Source organism: Salvia miltiorrhiza, chromosome 1 (assembly GCF_028751815.1).
Source record: "Salvia miltiorrhiza cultivar Shanhuang (shh) chromosome 1, IMPLAD_Smil_shh, whole genome shotgun sequence".
NCBI classification, from domain to species: Eukaryota; Viridiplantae; Streptophyta; class Magnoliopsida; order Lamiales; family Lamiaceae; genus Salvia; species Salvia miltiorrhiza.
Genome location: NC_080387.1, coordinates 43657303 through 43678000, shown reverse-complemented (window position 1 = coordinate 43678000; position 20698 = coordinate 43657303). Strand labels below are relative to the sequence as shown.

General features: G+C 36.2%; 1 protein-coding gene and 1 pseudogene across 2 annotated transcripts; one reads left to right on the top strand and one right to left on the bottom strand.

Annotated features, from left to right (window-relative positions):
- Positions 1-393: 393 nt before the first annotated feature.
- On the top strand, positions 394-4029 carry LOC131026473 (eukaryotic translation initiation factor 6-2). Of its 2 annotated transcripts, none has more exons than XM_057956353.1 (8): positions 394-748; positions 850-903; positions 980-1076; positions 1149-1234; positions 1321-1365; positions 1976-2106; positions 3345-3455; positions 3551-4029. In XM_057956353.1, the coding sequence occupies exons 2-8, from the start codon at positions 894-896 to the stop codon at positions 3806-3808; spliced, it is 738 nt and encodes a 245-aa protein (XP_057812336.1). In that variant the 5' UTR covers positions 394-748; positions 850-893; the 3' UTR covers positions 3809-4029. The 2 variants fall into 2 exon arrangements, with proteins under 2 accessions (XP_057812336.1, XP_057812333.1); XM_057956350.1 differs by having other exon boundaries at positions 550-770.
- Positions 4030-12276: 8247 nt separating this feature from the next.
- LOC131008469 (probable transcription factor At5g28040) lies at positions 12277-14261 on the bottom strand (annotated as a pseudogene).
- Positions 14262-20698: the final 6437 nt, after the last annotated feature.

The following is a 20698-nucleotide window of genomic DNA, read 5'->3' as shown; positions in this document are numbered from 1 at the left end:
TGACATGACATGGATGTGCAACGCCAACACAACAAAAGTTCCACTAACATAATTTAACACTAGTACATCCTTTAACTCCAATCCCACGGAAATCATCAAGATTAAGTAATATTTTTAATAAATAAATACAAATATCAATTTATAAGTAAAAGATTAAATCACTAATAATAGTTATTCTTATTCTTTAGTGGTGTTGGGCCCATCAAAATAAAAAAAGTAATGGGTGAGTTTTTATAAATATTAAGTTTGAATGAAATTTAAAATATAAGGGATAATTTTCTAAAGATGAAACAACACAATTTTCATGGATAAATGGAGTGTATTATATAAATTTTTGGTTTTTTGTATTTTGTTTTTTTTGTTTGTTTCATGTTTTTACAGTGTGTGGCATGCGGGTTTTGTACTTTTGTTAACCGATCGAAAACCGGTTTTGGTTGATAATTTTAAATCGGTTTTGGTAAATCCGGTCGGTTCGGTGCTTAGCCAGTTAGCCTTGCGCCCCAAGTCCAAAAATATCTAATCAATATATAAATACAAGTATATGGATGTGAGTCATGAATGAGACTAAAGTTCTAAACTAACCCTAACATATCAACTCCCATCCCTTATTGAGAAACCGATTGCACTTCGTTCCCAGCTAGCGCTGTCTCTCGTCTCCTTGCCGCCGCCTCGCCTGCCTCTCTCTCTAGGCTTCTCTCATTCATCAGCCGATTGCGCGACCTTGTTCCGCTGGAATTTAGGATTTAGGGTTGAGTGGCCGAAGCCCTGCAGTTTTGTATTCAGCTTCCAGCTGCTTTTTATTTTGTTGTGGAGATTTTAATTCGGTTTTATCTATTATTTAATGTACAGATTTGATCGTTTGTTGTTCCTCGTCCTGTGCCTTATCATTTGCTATGGCAACAAGTAAGTACCTGTAGCTGTGGTTCCTTAAAAAATGATTGGAGCAAAGAGTCATTGCGATTTTTTTTGGGGTTCACAGGATTGCAGTATGAGAATAATTGTGATATTGGGGTTTTCTCCAAGCTTACCAATGCATATTGTCTGGTTGCGATTGGGGGTTCGGAGAACTTCTACAGGTATCATACTTGTAATGGCTTTTTATAGTGGTATTCTTACTTCATTCTCTAACACTTGATGTTTGGTGGCAGCACATTTGAGGCTGAGTTGGCTGGTGTAATTCCTGTGGTCAAAGCCTCCATTGCTGGTACTAGAATCGTCGGACGCCTTTGTGCTGGTCAGAGTTTAGTTGTATTTTCTTTATTGCCCTTGAATTAATCACTCTACATATTGACTCACACCACAAATTAACTACGTTGGCAGGAAATAAGAATGGTTTGCTTTTGCCTCACAATACTACGGATCAAGGTGTTTCCCACAACTTATTTAATGTGCCATATACTTGTATTCTGTATATATCTCAACTTCATGCTTATGTTGTTAGGTCATAGTATTCTTATAACCTGTAGATGGATGTCTAATCTGTTGCTTTAAGAAGATTTTCCTTTCCCATGAAGATTACATGCTTTCATTTTGATTATTTCTTGAACAGAGGAGATTAACTGACTAAGTTACTAAGAGAAAACTTGATGGAAACAATGAAACCAAAAATTAGATTTTTTCAAGTTATTGTATGTTTGTGAGTGATCTGCCAATCCAACCAACCCACCGCCCATTCGCATATAAATTTAAGAGCTTTATATTCTGATAAAGATGATAGCAGGATCTCAATGTCTTATCATAAATATTTAGGGTTATAGCTGTAGTAGGATTGTGAAGGGATGGTTTGGGATGTTGTTCTGGAAGTTCTAGTTCTGCATCTTGCTTTAATTATTTAAGTAATAGGATTGCAGACTCATTATATGCTGCTAAATACTGATTATTTCTGTACAATATGGTCCTTTTTTAGGAATAAGAATATTACATGATGTTCTGATTTTCTAGACCTGATGTTGCATCTATTTTGTGCTTATGATAGAGCTTCAACACTTAAGGAACAGTCTCCCAGATTCAGTTGTTGTTCAGCGAATTGAGGAGAGATTAAACTCTCTAGGGAACTGCATTTCTTGCAATGATCATGTGGCTCTTTCACATCCTGACCTTGACAAGGTAAACATTGCTTGCATTCAGTTACCTACTATGTCCTGAAGTCTGTTTTAGCTTTGGTGGATGTTGCTTTGCCTTTAAGTGTATTGTTTTTTGGATGATCGTAATGCTAGTTCCTGTTTGTTTGGGTTTCTTTTTCTATTACCCTACACCCTGTGGTATATAAAACATTAAACGTAAAGCGGTAAAGGAGTTACCTAGTTCTTTCAATAGAAAAAGCACTAAAAGTCAGGTGGTAATTCAATTATCCTGGCAGTGAACAACTTTCATAAAGAAGCCTGCTAGTTGCATTAAGATTCACTAGATTTTTTCCGGGGTTCTTTAATAAGTTAATGCACTGAGATCAACCCAAACTTTTCTGATACTCATAAGGTTTTCTGGGAGTAATTTCCTTATCAAGATGGGCTGTAGAATGGTGTTCCAGAGATAGATACTTCAGTTTTTAGGTGGTTCGATCAGTTGTTCTGAAGCCAAATCAGAACATTCGCAAAGCTTTTACAGATCATGAACTCAAGATGAGCCAAAAACACTCTAAGCTCTTCCACTTTTGTCAATAAGAGAAGCATGCTCTTTATGATTTTTCTTTTGAAGTTTAGTATTTCACTTATAAGCTTGAATTGATTATAAGTTATGGATTGCATCTGTTTGGTTCTTTTTACCCTAGTAGGATTGGATTGAATTTTTCAGTCGTGTACACTTTACCTCTCATTATGAGGCTCTGTAAGCCCACTTTTGTATTTTGTTATCCTCAACTTTTCTCTCTGTGAACTTGTTGTCTTCACCATCTGTTCATTCCAAATGTGTAGTTACTGCTCACATCCATTTTAATTTTGATTGAGTTATTTATTTAATGTGGTTTCCTGTTCACATTTCAATCTGGAAAACTGTGTCCATGAGAAAGGATTTCTTGCAACAATTTATTTTCTAAGGTCTTTTGACTACGTATATTGCGCTAAAGTATGTTTGATTTCTTGTCTCTTCATTTGTTGTTGGGGGCTTTTAGATTGTCATATTTTTTGTTGTTAGGGGCTTTTAGATTGTCAGATTTTGGAATGAAAAGTTGTGAATTTCAGATTGTCAGATTTTGGAATGAAAAGTTGTGAATTTATGCTTAAACTGTTTCTCTGCTTTCTAATGGAAGGTTTAGAGTTTTTAGTTCTTGCTTAGTGTTGGAAATGATGCCAATCTTTAGTCTCGATACACCTAGAGTGTAAGTCACTGATGTCAGTATATTCTGTTAGGAAACCGAGGAATTGATTGCAGATGTGCTTGGTGTGGAAGTTTTCCGTCAAACTGTAGCAGGCAATATTCTTGTCGGCAGTTATTGTGCCTTTTCCAACAGAGGTGGCTTGGTAAGAGTTCAATTTTTTGTTGAAGGATTACAGCTTGAGGGAAGGATCTTAATAATTTTTTTCTGTTGTGATAACAAATTTATTTGTTGCGACAGGTTCATCCTCATACATCTATAGAAGATCTGGACGAACTCTCGACACTCCTTCAAGTTCCTTTGGTAGCTGGGACTGTGAATCGTGGTAGCGACGTGATAGGTGCTGGCATGACAGTCAATGACTGGACAGCTTTCTGTGGATCAGACACGACTGCTACTGAGTTGTCTGTCATCGAGAGTGTGTTTAAGTTGAGAGACGGTAAACCTGGTGGTCTGGTCGATGAAATGAGAAAATCATTGATCGACACCTATGTGTAAGAACACATCTTTTGTGTCTCTGAAGCTACAACTTGGTTGGACTAAACCTATGACCTGATTTCGTTTGTGTGTGATGTGGAGAACCGTCTTTTCCTTGTTATGATACGATATAATCTATCGATATATGTCAGCTGCTTTTTTTATGTGCATGCCAGTTTTCAAAGTTGTGGCGTTTGATTGTGATGAATTACTTCGTTGAATTCAGAAAGCTTTTAGGTTTATTGGTGTGTATTGCTTGTAGATGTTTTTTGAATAACTATATTCTATAATATAGTGTTATTATTAAATCTACTACATAAACTTCAGTACGATTTGCAAAAATACTCCGATTTTTATATTGCATGCATGTATGGCAAAAATGTTCTTAGTTCTAATTCGTGTAGGATTCGATTGAGTTGGTTCATTGCTTATTTTGCTTTTCCATGTAAAGAAAATTCAAATTTCTAAGGGTTTTGCTTCGATTGATTCACGAAATGAACTTCCATAATTTTTAATCATAAAATTTGCTACTTTTCATCATAATAACTAGGGTAATTATTGTTTAAATGCACAAACTTTCCTACTATTTTGAATTTTGACATGAACTTTTAATTTTTCAACAAAATACACCAACTTTCAATGTTTGTCCAAATTTGACACCATTCAATTTTTTGTATTTTCAAAAATGCCCCATACTTTTATTACTTGCACAAAGACCCAACATTACCATGACTTGTGCAAAAAACTTCAATCTCAGACTAATAACCCTAATGAATTTGTTCTTTAAAATTATAAAACATATTTCACGATACCTTTCACGCTCTCGCCTAAAATGGTATCAGAGCGGGTTTTTATAGAGGAATTATATTATATTTAATTTATTTTATAATTAACCAATGTGGGAGGAGACTCCATTGAAAATTTATGGATTCGGACGAGTGTCCGAGATGTCTTGTATACAGGATTTCTTTCCAATATTTGGAAAGAGAAAACAGTCGCCTATCAGGCGAATTACGAGTGTTTTGGAGAACCCTAGCGGTTCACATCACCGAGAACCAGGAGACTGTTCGTGATATTATTACGAACATACGGGGTTATCTTGATGCCCTACTGGAAATTGCCGAGGCCAAATCGACAAATGAACGAGCCAGAACCAACCTCCATCAACTACACATTTGATGGAACAGAAGGACAAAGCAGGAGTAGCTTATCCAAGCTATCAAAAGATCGAGTCAAACTCTTCCGACAATGTCAACTTGCGGGAGATCCAAAGAACGGTGGAATACTATGGCATCAATCTATGTAATCTACCGATGGAGATGAGCCAAATATCACTCAAACAAGAGGAAATCCTAAAACTCTTGCGTGATATTCAAAAGAAGGTGGAGGACATCGAAAGGCGGAAACCATGTTCCGGAAGACTTCGGAATACATGGTCCAAAGACCCGACGTATCCACTACCACTTGATGTAGCGCCCAAAGAACTGCAGCCAGAAGACATAATCCGAATCGTGAAAGGGAAAAAACATGAATAACCTGATCGAATCGAATTAGAGGATCTACAAGAGTTAGCAGAATCATTTGCTAACTTAAATATGGTTGATCTAAAGATGAGCCAAGGAGGAGAGGTGCCAAAAATGGAGCACCCACAAGAAGAATCATCCAGGAGAGGTGCAGCTCGTGAAGAATCGAGTCAATATCAACGAACCAGAAGACGCCGGCCCAAAATGCAGGACACTCCTATAGGGAAGGCCACACTTGAACCAATCCACCACTATGGATTGATTCTCAACCTTGATGAAGCCAGCTTTAAAGATTGGGAAGTTCTCATCGATGACTGGGCTTCAGCTATGAAGGTTGTGATTGCCACGATAGAATATGATAGAAATGAATTCATCAAAATCTTCGAGGCAAGTTTTGTCGGCATGGTAAAACAATTCTGGGATAAGGCATCAACAGAGGTAATAATGAGTTGTTCACCAAAGAATTAGCTCTGGAAATCCTTGAAAATGCCGCCCACCAGATCAAAATCCATTTTCTTGGAATGGGTTTCTTTGAAGCATCAGCAGAAGAGAAGCGCAAAAAATATCGACATACACTTTACAATCTAAGATTGGTGGTGCTAGAGCCGAAAGCTCTCGATGAATTTTTGCGCCTATATGCCCTATATGTCCATATGGGGTTAGTTGATGATCAGACCGCCAGGGACCTCTTTTTCACAAAGTTTCCGAGTCCATGGAGGGAGATGCTCATCAACGAGTACGTATCACCTAGGAGAATATCCACTTGATAGTGCATCAAGAAGGATGTCATATGTTCACAAGAAGCTGTCTGAATGGTGCCAGAAGGCGGCGGACCAAGAAACCTCAAGAAATTGAGGAGGCTCAATAAAGAATCTGCATTGATGTGCAACAATCTTGATCTTCCAATAGAGATTGGAGCTGAGTTGCTGTATCAACAAAGGAGAAAGAAGAAACATAGGTATCAACCCTATGAAAGAAAATCAAGAACAATGCGGAGTTCTTGGAAGCCAAGAACTATGTGGACAAGACAGAAGGCACGCTCCTACAAATCAGGCCAACGGAGCAGACCATTGAGGAGCCGGTTTTCATATCAAAAGCGAATCCCGTCAAGGAAAACTTTCAGGCGTACCCAAGCCAAAACCAATGAATGTTTCAAAGATTGTAACTGCTGGACGTGCAGTGCAAAAGGGCATATTTCCACCAATTGCCCAGACAACGAGAAAAGAGGGATAAGGAAATTCGAATCCACATCGGACATCGAAGACGCCCTCTACAACCAGGAACTGATACCCGTATATCAGTTTGAAGATATATCCTCCAACGAGAGTATATACGAGCAAGAAGAGGTCTTTAGCTCTGAAGATTCAGATATGACAGATGGATCATCCTGAGACGAGTCAGACTAAAGAAGACGAGGTTGTTACCCACCTGCAGAAGGACGATCAGAATGGATATATCAGTCATTCTCTGATCCCACAGAAAAAGGTGGTGGATAAACTCGTGGAAAAAATCAAGAATAAAACCGTGGATATACAAACATTCCAAGGGTTTTAAAGAGGAATGATGGATCAAGTTATACAAAGCTTGAGTCCATTCAAAAGAAAACACCGGGAGCTGTCACTTCCAATAGAATTGACAAACAACCAAGTAGAGATCCAGTTAATTCCAGCTGAAGACGTGCGGATGGATCTCTCTAAAATGAAGCCAGAAGTCGCTAATACGATGAAATGGATTCATATCGGAGCAATTCAGCTGGTGGTCAAATCTGCTCTTTATCCAGGAACAAATACACCAATCGATATTGCGATTTGTGATAGGAGAGTCACAAATGCAAGAGATTCAGTACTGGGAGCCTTCTCAGGTAATCTTTATGCTAAGCAGATTATAGCCGAGTTGTACCCACAGATCGCTTATAATCTTCAAGATGCAGCTTTCAGCCGAGCCCTGACACTATATCAGGACTACAAGATGAATGATCTTTTAACGGGAGGAAATAAGCCATATTCGATTACGTATCAAGTTTCATATGCCCTATCAAATTCCCACCACACGAATCTATTTTTGGGAAAAGATTTTATTGAAATCCCATAAATATGCAAGGAGGTGGCCAAGGCTATTAGCCCTGACCAAGTTGAAATCCCACAAATAAGGGAAATTGACATCCAAATCGGAGACAAGCAGGTGCTGAACTACGATCAAAGTCTCAGATTAAAAGCGCCAAGGTTGTCATTCTAGGGAGAAAGGCTTACATCAAGGCCTTTGGAAAGAAGCTTTTCGCATTCCTACGAGAGAAAAGCAATTCAGGAAGCATTAATTCAAGGCATAAGAGTAAAACTCAAGTGCCCCGAAGGATGGAGAAATGTTTCCACAAAGTTTGATACAACTGAAAGGAAAAATCAATTTCCTTGCAACACGTTGTATTATTTGGCAAATTCAGAAAGCAATCGATACATTGGAATTCTGGAGATTGGGAGCTTTGAGATTCAGATTGAAGGCAAAGCCGGATAAGAAGCTGACGTCTTGATTTTAGGACGGAATTTCCTTGACAATTATCAACCATGGTCAAGGAAAGCAAGCGGGTTTGAGATCACAATCGGCGAAAAAAGGTTGCTGATCCAATGACAAGTCCATTCTCGATATACATCTCTGTGGGGATGTTATACGAGAAGTTCAAAGCAGAATATTTTGCTGCTTATGTTGATTCAGGAGCAGGAATCTGTACAACAAAACGAGGAGTCTTTCCAGCAGAAGTTGAAGAAGAACTGCCTTGAATTGCGGGAAGGGATTTCTCAAAGAAGATTTTACTCTTGTTAGAATTATATGGGTTCTTATGGGCTTTAGTTAGTATTGTATATGGGCTTTATAACTTTCCTATTATAGATAGATCTCTTGTGTGTATATATGCAGTTGGTGTAGAGGAATAAATTACAGAAAATTTACCCCAATTATATTTTACTCTTATCAATGAGAGTAAAACAAACAGAAATATTGATCGGCGGAGCAGGACAAACACCTTGGTACAAGGTTAAGACTCCACCTATCTATTTCCATGATACATGAGCAAATATTTTGTTTGGAAATAATTTTCTGCAAACCTTCAAAAGGTATACACAAGACAATGAAGCTAGGAGGCTTGTGTTCACAACTAATTGTGACCACAAAATCATTGTACAAAGGCTCGAATGAGCTTTTAATCACTCGACGCCAGTCAAATTTCGCAGCAAACGTGGTGATGATGGCAGACTCCGGAGGCCACAAATGAAGGATCAAAGGAAATTCAGAGATGTTTTGCTCAAATGCAGAGCCGAGGGATTTCCAGATCTCTCTGAGGAAGAAACACAAATCCTCAAAGTTTCCTTGATATCACACAAAGATATTAGGGAGGAAGAACAAGTGTACATAGCCGACGTCAAAAGGAGAATCCAAAAGTGTTATCACGAGGATCCTTTGGCATGGTGGGACAAGAACCAGCTCAAAGCTACCTTGAAAGTTAAAACTGGAAGGGAGCATGAGTTTGTAAGGTTCAGACCTATCCTGATGAATACTCAAGATCAGCAGGATATGAGGAGTATAATCAAGGAACACCTTGATTTGAAGTTGATCGAACCAGGAAATTCGCCTTACAGCAGTCCTGGATTTCTGGTGAGAAATCATGGGGAGATCAAACGAGGAAAGCCAAGATTGGTCATTAATTACAAAGGGATTAATGACATTCTTGAGTTCAATGGATATTTTATCCCAAGCAGAGAACACCTTATCAATTGCATCAGAAGTGCAAAGGTATTCTCAAAGTTTGATTGCAAATCAGGGTTTTACCAGATTCGCATGGAATAAAGGAGTAAGAAGTTCACAGCCTTCTCAACTCCACAAAGACACTATGTCTGGAATGTCATGCCAATGGAATTAGCCAATGCGCCTCAGATATTCCAAAGGAAGATGGATAATCTTTTCAAAGATTATTCTTCATTCATATTTGTTTATATTGATGATATTCTTATTGCATCAAAAAACATTCATGAACATGTTAGGCATCTGGAGATCTTTGCGGATCTTTGTCAACAAGAAGGATTAGTGCTGTCTAAAAAGAAGGCAGTCATTGCTACCCAGAAGATGGAATTCCTGGGAATCGAAATCGATGAAACTGGAATAATCCTGCAATATCATATTGTGGAAAAATGTCCAGAAGTTTCCAGAGGATCTCAAGGAAAAGAAACAGCTCCAAAGCTTTCTTGGAGTTGTTAACTTTGCAGGGATGTTCATCAAAAACCTTGCAGAGCACAGGAAAATCTTCAGTCCACTACTGAAGAAAGATGTTCCATTCATATGTGAGGAGGAGCATCGTGAGGGTATGAAAAAGCTAAAAGAGATTTGCAAAAATTTCCCAAAGCTTTCAATACCACAAGATGAGGACGAACTAGTCCTGTACACCGATGCGAGTGATTTTTGGTGGGCAGCCATACTCACTAAAATCACCCCTTATGGAGAAGAACCATGCAGATACTGTAGTGGTCTATTTTTCGACAGTGAGGTTGTGCGTTGGCACATCAACGAGAAGGAATTCTATGCAGTCAGAAAGGCGTTCAAAAAATGGCCGCTATTTTTACTTGCAAAGAAATTCATTTTGAAAGTCGATAACACTAATGTTAAGGCTTTCTTAACTAAGAAAATTGAATCTAAACCTGAAAAAGGCTAGATTACTAAGATGGCAGACTGAATGTCAATATTATGATTTTGATATTGTCATTTTGAAATCTGATGATAATGTTCTTGCAGATTTCCTAACAAGGGATGGAGCCAACTGAGGTTGACGCCATCATTATAAACCAGAGGCAGCTCCAAGAAAACATGGAGATGCTACAACAAGAATGGCAAGAGTGTGTACTCCATGCCAAACAAGCTGGAAGGATGCAGACAGCTGATGAAGCCAAAGTATCTAACCGCATACAAGAATGTCTTAAGAAGATGATAAATCTTCATGAGGCAATCTACAAGCCGCTCCTGCGCGGGATCAGGGCTCCCCTGATCGAAGCAGGCGTTATCGTACCGGCCGGATTACCGGTAGCAAGGGATTCAAGTACCCCTAGCACAAGTTCTGAGGCTAAGGTGTTAAAACCAGATCCTTAAGAAAAAGATGTTGCTAAGGCTTTATCGCCCGAACCAACATATCAACCCTCCACCTCTTGGGGTAAAAGAGGGAGAGATCAATCTTAGGCCGCTGACAGGCAAATCAAAGATTGATACTAACACTATTGAAATATCCCCTGTTTGGCAGATGTACCAATCTAGATGGGAGAAACTCAATACCAGAAAGGGTATTAATCCGAGATATAGCCGGGTTGATATTGGAGGAAAATATCCTCGTGTTTGGATGACCACCGGGGCCAATCATCAGGAGGTCAAGGAGTGGTATGAATTTGGGTCTAGCCTCAGTTTATACTATGTCGCCAGCCTTCAGCGAAATCAAGGGTCTACCAAGATGGATCCAAGAGACCGTTCATGATAATAAAAGAAAGGTTCAGCTCCATGTGAAGGCACTAACTAGTTTCGGCAATCATGGCCGACAAAAGAAAGTGGCAGTCACAATCCATGAGCTGGCTTCGATGGAGAAGAATCCGAGGCCAACCACCAAGACTTATAGAGGGGATTCGACCTCTACAAATACCCAAGCTCTGGAGAGAAGAAGGACATCCGAAAATTCACAACACTTTCACACAACACACTCTCTCTCTAGAAATTATCTTTGTAATTTTTTTTAAATTTTTGTTTTTCAAAGTTTTTCCATTTTAGTTTTAGTTTCTTTTAATTTATGTACACAAGTATTAGCTACGAATTAGAGTAGCTAAACAAGTTTGTCTCCTCCATTGGGGAGATTTTATGAAATAAATTAAATATTTTATAATTCCTCTATAAACGCTTTGGTTTGCTCAACTTTCCGATTTAGTAAAAGTTTTCTTTCATTTTCCAACAAAATATTTCAAGTCGGAACTTAGTGAAGGAGGAAGGTTGCAACCATCCCTTGCGAGCGCGTGGTTGGACAAGGCCTCGGAGGCAAACGGTCCGTAAAACGCAACAAGTACTGACTCCTGAAGAAGACCATTCGACTGAAAGTATAATGTTGGTTTATGTTTAGATTAATTTTGAATTGTTACGGAAGCATGTTGGGCCTTTTGATTTTATCTTGGTTTTATAATTTTAAGAAACTCATATGGATTATTTAGTCTGAAGAAAAGTCATTTGGGTGTATTTGTGAAGTTTTGTATCAATGCAGGGGTAGGTTTTTAATTATTAAGAATTGGCATGTCGAAATTGAACGGATTCTGAAAGTTCATGTATTTTGACAACAAATTGAAAGTTCATGTTTAAATTCAAAATTGAAAGAAAGTTGGTGTATTTTGACAACATTAACCCTAATAACTAATAAGTGTCACTTTTATTCATGATAATGATAATTTTTTATTTAGAGTAATTGACTAACACTTTTATTCATACATGCGTTTAAAATGCTAGGAAAATTTGGTACTTAACTCTTTCTAACGGTGTTAACCGCCGTTAAAACGTCCGGGGGGGGGGGATATTTGGCGCGATTTTGCCACGTTTAGGTAGACGCCATCAATAGGGGGAATTTGGCACTTAATCCTATATATATATAGGGGGCGGTTATTCAATAAACCACCCTTATTTTAAGAATTACGAACCAGCAAAAATGCATGAATTTTATGTAGGGTTAAGTATCAAATAAGCCCCTATCATAGTGGCCCTTTTCACGTTTAGCTCCCTATAGTCGAAGTTGGGCCAACTAGACCCCTGAAGTCTTTAATTTCGAACAATCAGGCCCTCTGCCCTAACGGCAACTTAACACCGTTAACTATTTATTTTTATTTTTTAATTTACACATTAATTTTCGCCGGAAACTCTGCCAGCCTCGCCTTGAACCCCCAATTTCCCACCCCCACCCCCACCCTTAACCTAGCCGATGGCCTTCGCCGACGAGCCCGCCTCCGCCGCCGCTCCGGCACGGATCCTCTTCTTGGAGCGCGGAGTTTTGGCGTTTTTATCAATCGACGAAATTATTGAAATTAATTTAGCCGGAGTTTTGGCATTTTGGGGCTCTGGCAATCGACGAAATTATTGAAATTAGGGTTGTTGATGCCGTCCTCGTCCTCATCGATCGGCACGGGAGGCGCGTGGTAGGCGGCGGCGCCATTGACGGCGGCGTTGCCCCAAATTTTGGAGGAGATTTCGAAGGTGGCCTGCTTGTGGGGGCTCTTGAATGTATACTCCTTCCCGGTGCCGAATTTACTGATGACGTTGCGGTACTTCTTTTTTAGGCGACGCAGCTTCTCGACGAGCTGGTTCTGATAGAAATCGAGCTGGAATTTGCTCCTGATCTGGTCGTAGAAGGCGGTGGTGTCGTGGTGGTGCTGCGAGGAGTTGTGGGGGCCGCAGCGCTGGGTGGTGTAATCGAGGAACCCCTGCAGCAGCTCAATCTCGTCCTCGTCGGTCCAGAGGCGCTGGAACAGCTTCCGCGATTCATCGGGCGGTGACGTCGGCGTCGACTTCTTCGCGATCTCCGGCTGAATTTGCTGTTGGTGGTGGGGATCGGGGAGGCCGGGGACGGCGATCGTGACCTGAGCGGCGGAGACGGGCCGGAGGGATGGGGGCGATCGACGGCGACGGGGGCGAAGGAGGCAGAATCGTTGTCGTTAACGGTGTTAAGTTGCTGTTAGGGTAGAGGGCCTGATTGTTCGAAATTAAGGACTTCAGGGGTTTAGTTGGCCCAACTTCGACTATAGGGAGCTAAACGTGAAAAGGGCCACTATGATAGGGGCTTATTTGATACTTAACCCTTTTATGTATAACACGCATGAATAAACTGTATAAAGGCATAAATTGCGAAAAATACTTTTTTGCTACCTTTGAGATTCGAACTCAGGACCATGAATTTATCCAACAAGGTGATGAATCAACCGTAGATCTTGATGATCTAAGGGCTGAAAATGGTTCCTAATTTATATTTTAAGAAGCGTTCTTATTTTAGCCTTCCCCTATATATATATATATATAGGAGCGCGCTCCAATGAGACCCCCTATTTTTCGTGAGACACCGAGTACAATGAATAAAACATATGTACTGATGGACAAGGTAGTATAGGCAGTATATACTGATGAATAACGAAATTTAAAATATTTCGCTCCCTCCAGGATTCGAACACTGAGAACAAATTTCGCTCTCTAGGTACAATATCAGCCATATGATTAATAAAATAACCGTGCCTAAGATCTCACTAAAAATAGGGGGTCTCATTGGAGCGCTCCCATATATATATATATATATATATATATATATATATATATATATATATATATATATATATGGAAGGTCTACCGTGAGAGCACATTTTAAAATAAGAAATAAAACTAAAAAAAATGTATGAATTTTATATAGAACACGTATGAATTTGCTGTATAAAGGTATGAATTGTGAAAAATAAATTTTTGCTACATTTGAGATTTGAACTCAGGACCATGAATTCATCCAACAGGATGATGAATCAACCGCAGATCTTGATGATCTAAGGGCTGAAAATGATTCTTATTTTATATCTTAAGAAGTGTATAATTGAGGAAAATACAAAATGAGAACTAAATATAATAATAGTAAAAAATTGAGTTGATGACTATGTATATGAAAAAAAGTGATGAGGAGTAAAATATACAGAGGACTAAGATTGTGCCACGTATCTTCATCCTAATGAACTAAACAAAAGAAGAATAGTCCGGCGCTTGAAGGCCCCAGATCTGGAAGGAATCAGAACCCAACGTGCAGAGAACGGAAGAGTACAAGCAGCTCTGGTGACACACAGTGAAGAATAAGACCCTAGCAGTGTCCAAACCAGCGATGGAAGAGAGCAGCTCTGATAAAAGGACAAAAGCCCGACAAAAGCTGACATCGTCTATAACCTATGTGCCCTCATCTGGTTAGTCGTACACGGAGAGTGTGTGCTTTCATGGAAAAGACCAAAATACCCCTTGTTGTAATTTTATAAAGGGTTAAGTACCAAATACCCTCCCAACGTTGGGGCCCCTATCACGTATAGGACCCTATAGTCAGGGGTAGGCGCTGTTTACTACCTCAACGTGGCTAAACCTAAGCAAATCCCCCCCTCAACGTTGGGGCCCCTATCGCGTATAAGACCCTATAGTCAGGTATTAAGTACCAAATACCCCACAACGGTGACTTAATGCGGGGGGGGGGGTATTGGGTATTTGAGGGGGGGGGGATTTGCTTAAGTTTAGCCACGTTGAGGTAGTAAACAGCGCCTACCCTGACTATAGGGTCCTATACGCGATAGGGGCCCCAACGTTGGGGGTTTTGGTACTTAACCCTTCTATAAATAGCGTTTCTTCTCATGTATCTGGTTACACAACTTTATTAAGAAAATTCCAACTACTTCTTCTCATTTTCTCCATAGAACCACATGTGAACATGTGATTGAATAACATCATACACCATTCAAAGAAATGATTATTTCTAAACTCATCAAAAAGATAAATGAATATTTTACTAAAATGCGAATTAAGATCATGAATCGTGAGTGAGTTGGATACAAGTTTTCGTGTGTGAGTCGTGTGACTGTGGCTAGCAGTGGCCTTTCTCCATGTGTTCCACCACCAGATATAAAAATATTTTAAAAATTAAAATGAAAAATATTCCCTCCATTCATAATATATTTCTCACATTTTAAATGGCATAAGTTTAAATAAAATATGAGAAAAGTTGTCAGTAGAGTGAAGATCTCACTTCAAATATGAATGAAAATATATGGATCTCACTATAAATGGAATTAACAAATTTTTTATGAATAGACCAAAAAGAAAATTATGACAAATTTATTGTAGACGGAGGGAGTACAAAATAAAAGACGGTCCATGAATCACAAGAGACCGACCCCAATCATCTTTTTTTTTTTAGAATTACAAGAAGTATCTAATATATAATCAAATAAGTAATCCGCACGCAGGCTGGACCTCTACACCATATAAAGGTGAGAAAAAATCGCACGTAGATGAAATTCTATCCACACAGAAGTGGGAAAACTACCCGCACACAAGCGAGATTTGAACTCAATACCTCTCACAAATGAGAATTTTCGGGTGCCTCAACTTTGTCACTTGAATTAGACCTCATCGGCGATGTCAATCATCTTCTTATTATGTCCTTTTGTCCCTTTTAATTATTTTATTTTCTTTGGATATTGCTCATTTTTTCTTATTTATTTATTTATATTAATTAAAATTTTATTATTTTTTTATTGGATTTATATGTTACATTAAATTATAGATAACGCCACATGGTAACTAAATACTTAGTTTTTCATTTGTTTGAAGAATTGTAATTTTTATTCGTAGTTTGTAATTATTTGAATTTTTATTATTGTCATTTTTATAATTTTCTATTATTTTAATTTATGTTCAACATGATAATTAAAAATATTATAATTAAAAATAATGAGAAAATAATTATATAAAATATGGATTTAATGATTGATAAATCATAAAATATAAGAGATTGGATTACATAGAATATTAATGATGTGAAAAAAAAATTAATTAAATATTACTCCCTCCGTCCCATTTGTATTGGCCCCTTCAGTGAAAACTGAAAGTAAATGGGCCAATACAAATGGGACGAAGGGAGTACATAAATTCGATGGTTGCGTCGATCACTGCTTAGCAGTAAGCATATCTATATAATATATAAAGAGGCACTCTTGTGTGCACCTGGGTGTACGGTGCACCCGGGTCAAATTTGACCCGGTTAAAATTACATAATATACAAAATTTGCGCTTTCCTTAACAATCGGAAAACTGGCGCAGTTGGGTAGAACTTGCGCCTCACTAGCAAGGGCCGCAGGTTCGAATCGCTTATGGCGAAATTTGGTGGTTAGCTTTTTTTGTAAATGACACCATCAGTATTAATAAATGATACTATATTTATATTACAAATAACACTGAATCCCTTCTGACGAAATTTGGTGGTTAGCTTTTTTTGTAAATGACACCATCAGTATTAATAAATGATACTATATTTATATTACAAATAACATGTAAATGACACTATTTTTCTTAGTAAACGACACTTTTTATATATCTAAAGATGACATTATTTTTCTTAGTGAATAACACTATATGCATTAATAAATGAGTACTATATTTCAATTTAAAGGACATTTTTAATTTATCCGAATGACACTATTTTTATTAGTAAATGACACTTTTAATATATATATATATATATATATATATATCTTACCCTATATATATATATATATTTGTTTTTTTTCCTTAATTTTTTTAGCATTTTTTCCCTTTCGTTTTTTCTTTTTCATTCTGCATTTTTTTTGTTTTTTTCTTCTTGTTTTTTCTTTCTACTTGTAATTTTCTTCTTCTTCTTTTTTTTCATTTTTTTAAATTATATTTTCGAATGACACTATGAGATTTCGAATGACACTACATGATTTCGAATGACACTATAGTATTTCGAATTACACTACATAATTTCGAATGACACTATAATATTTCGAATGACACTTTAAAATTTCAAATGAAACTTTAACATTTGAAATGACACTTTAACATTTCAAAATGACACTATAATATTTCGAATGACACTATAACATTTCGAATGACACTTTAAGATTTCGAACGAAACTTTAACATTTGAAATGACACTTTAACATTTCAAAATGACACTTTAAAATTTTGAATAACACTACGAGATTTCAAATGACATTACATGATTTCGAATAACACTATGAAATTTCGAATGACACATAAGATTTGGAATGACATTACATGATTTCGAATGACACTATAACGTTTCGAATGATACTATAACGTTTCGAATGACACTACATGATTTCGAACGACACTATAATATTTTGAATGACATTATAACGTTTCGAATGACACTATGAGATTTCGAATGACACTACATGATTTGAAATGACACTATAATATTTCAAATGGCACTAAAACATTTGGAATGACACTTTAAGATTTCAAACAACAATATAAAATTAGTAACGACACTTTAACATTTCAAAATGACACTATATCAAAACTATATCAATTATATAGTAAAAAAAAGTTAAAATCAAAAAATTATTTAAATAAAAGAAGGAAAAAAAAAATCAATTTTAAAAAAGGAAAAAAAATTGTAGAAAAAAAACGCAAATAAAAAACAAGAAAAAGCTAAAAGTTAAAAGCATAAAAAAAACACAAAACGCAAAAAAAAAAAAACAATAAAAAAGCTAAAAGGTCAAATAAAAAGAAAAACACATAAAAGTGGAAAAAAGGCGCTGGCTAGGATTCGACCTCCTGCCCTTCACATAAAAAATGAAGGCCCAACCAACTAACCTGATAGGTGTATTGCTAAATGATCCGTGCTTTTTAATATATATTGGCAGCTTTTCGGATTTTTATGCGGGTCAAACGGGTCAGGGTACGACCCGGGTGTATGGTACACCTGGGTGTACCCAAGATTTTGCCATATATAAAAGAGAAGCTCTAACGTTAACTTTTTTCTACCAAAATTTCTCTCTCTTCATTAATTTTTTTTGTTTTGATTTATAAGAAAATATTCAATATAAATCTTAAATTAAAGATAACGTAAGATCTTTAATTTGATATAAAAATTATAAAAAAGGCTTAAGTACCAATTTCTCCTCAATGTTGACACCGCTATTGCCTTTAAGATCTTAACGCCAGAGTTGACGCTGTTTACTACCTCAACGTGTAAAAACTGAAGCAAATCGCCCCCTACGTTTTAACGGTGCTTAACCCCGTTAGAACTGCGCCTTGGACGGCCGTTAAAACGCGGGGGTCCGGGGGCGATTCGTTTCAGTTTTGACATGTTGAGTAGTAAACATCGCTAATCCTGACATTAGGGTGTTAAAGGTGATAGCGGTATCAACGTTAGGGGGAAATTGGTACTTAACACTTAAAAAATGAAAAGAATAAGTTATTATCGTTTAAGGTCATAAAATTATTTTTTCTCTTTATCATCTATCATCTAATTTTCTCTTTATCATCTATCATCTATCCTCTTCCCTCTCCTTTCTCCAATTTAATGTTACGTTATCTTTTATTTCTTTGATCTATATTTATCTTATTTTATTTTTTATATTTGTATTAGAATATAATTTTTTTATATTTTCTATTTAGATTTGTTTTATTATAACAGTTTAATGCAACTAAAAAGATAAAACTTTATATTTGTCCATTTTCGAACTCTTTATCTTAAAAATAATTTTTTAAAGTGAAATTTATATTAATATAAATTTGTAGATAAATAATTATATATATATATATATATATAGCTTAAAAATAGAATTTTAATTATTAAATCATATACTCCATGCAACCTTTTATTTTTTCACTTATTTTTGAAAATGGACCACATGTATCTCATGTCCAACCTTTTATTTTTTCACTTACCCATTAATAAAAAAAAATTTATCAGTAAAATAATGCAACATCATTGTTCAATATTACAAAATTAAACTTAATAAATTAACCAATTTAATTTATGAAAACAAATCATTTTTTTTCTGCAAAATTAAATCTTTTGGTGTTGCATAGGAACTTATCTTAAAATTTGTATTTAAACAAAATGACCACATAAATATGATATAAATAAATAGCTTTGTACATCTTAGAATATTATATGATACATAATGATACTCATTAGGAGTATTATTTAACATTTGTTTTTGCTATTTGATTATTTATATATTTATACACATCATCAATTAAAATTAATTAATACAAAATTGATATTGCAAAAATTAAAAATACAAAATTGAAAATTCGAAAATATTTCAAATTCATGTTTTTTATTGAGATTATGTCGTGAATGATTTTAATTTTTTAATGAGATTTATGTTTGCATTTACTTATATTTGTATATTTATTTATTTAAAATATCATTCAATTTTAATTTTATTGATGCATCACATGGGCGGGCGCAGTAGTTATATAGAAATGTCGATTGACATGAGAATAAAATTCGAAGATTCCGACCAAAGAAAAACAAGAGCTACAATCTTTAATACTAGCAACACATAACAATTCTCAACTATATATTGAAATGATCCAATGCAATTTTTCGTGTGTTCTCAAAATGTCAATTCACATGAGAATAAAATTCGAAGATTCCGACGAAAGAAAAAGACAAGAACCGCAATGTTTTTCCAGAGGGGGAATCACTAGCTTTTTTTTTTTTTTTTTTCACCAATTTGGCACTCGGGCCCAAATTATAAATCATAATTTTTTCGTCACACGAGTATTGATTATTTCAAAGATCAAAGTTGATTTTAGTATTAGCATTTACAAGATCAATTAATGATTGCTTTTACTCATATTTATTTAAAAAAAAATACTCATTATAAGAAATACTTATTTTACGCTTGAAAGAATAAAATTGTCCTTACTGATTTCACAAGCTCGACATGCCCAACTAATGGAAGTCGAGCATTAGTGGTAATACCATTGATGCTCGATATGCTCGACTATTGCGAGTCGAGTATATCGAGCATTAGTGTATTTATGATATATACATTAATGCTCGACCGAGTCGAGCATTAGTGATAAATACATGAATGCTCAACATGCTCAACCACTGTGAGTCCAATAATCAAGTATTAGTAGTCGAACATTCTTAAGAATTGTATTAATGCTTGGCACTTATCGATTGCGAGTCGAGCATCAATCTAAAATATACACTAATGATCAATATATGGGTGAAAAAAATATTAAATGAATTAAATTTAAATATTTTGTAAAAAGTAAGTATTTTTTTAAATTTTATCTTTCAAAATTAGTATATGGAGTATTATTTTGTCCCGGTCCTTTAAGAAAAATAATAAGCAAAAATTATTTAATTAGTACTCCCTCCGTCCCACTCCAATATACTCACTTCTTTTGGGCACGAAGATTAAGAAAACTTACTTTTTAGTAAGAAAGTGGTAATAAAGTGGTGTGGTTCACACCAATTAAGTACAACTTTTTTATCTAAAAAGGAAAATGAGCCTAGCTATTGGAGTGGGACATCCCAAAAAGAAAAATGAGCCTATTGCAGTGGGACGGAGGGAGTACTATTTTTCCCGGTCCTTTATATAAGAAAAATAATAAGCAAAAATTATTTAATTAATTTAACGATTGGGACAAAAATGAGCCAAAATTAGTGGACAAGCTAGGTGCGTTGATCAAAGACCACAAAAGTCTACATGTATTGTTCTTTTCAAAGTACGTGTACATAACAAAAAAAAAAAAAAGTTCTTTTCAAAGTACCTTATACAGTTAATATGTTAAACGTGGCTAGAAG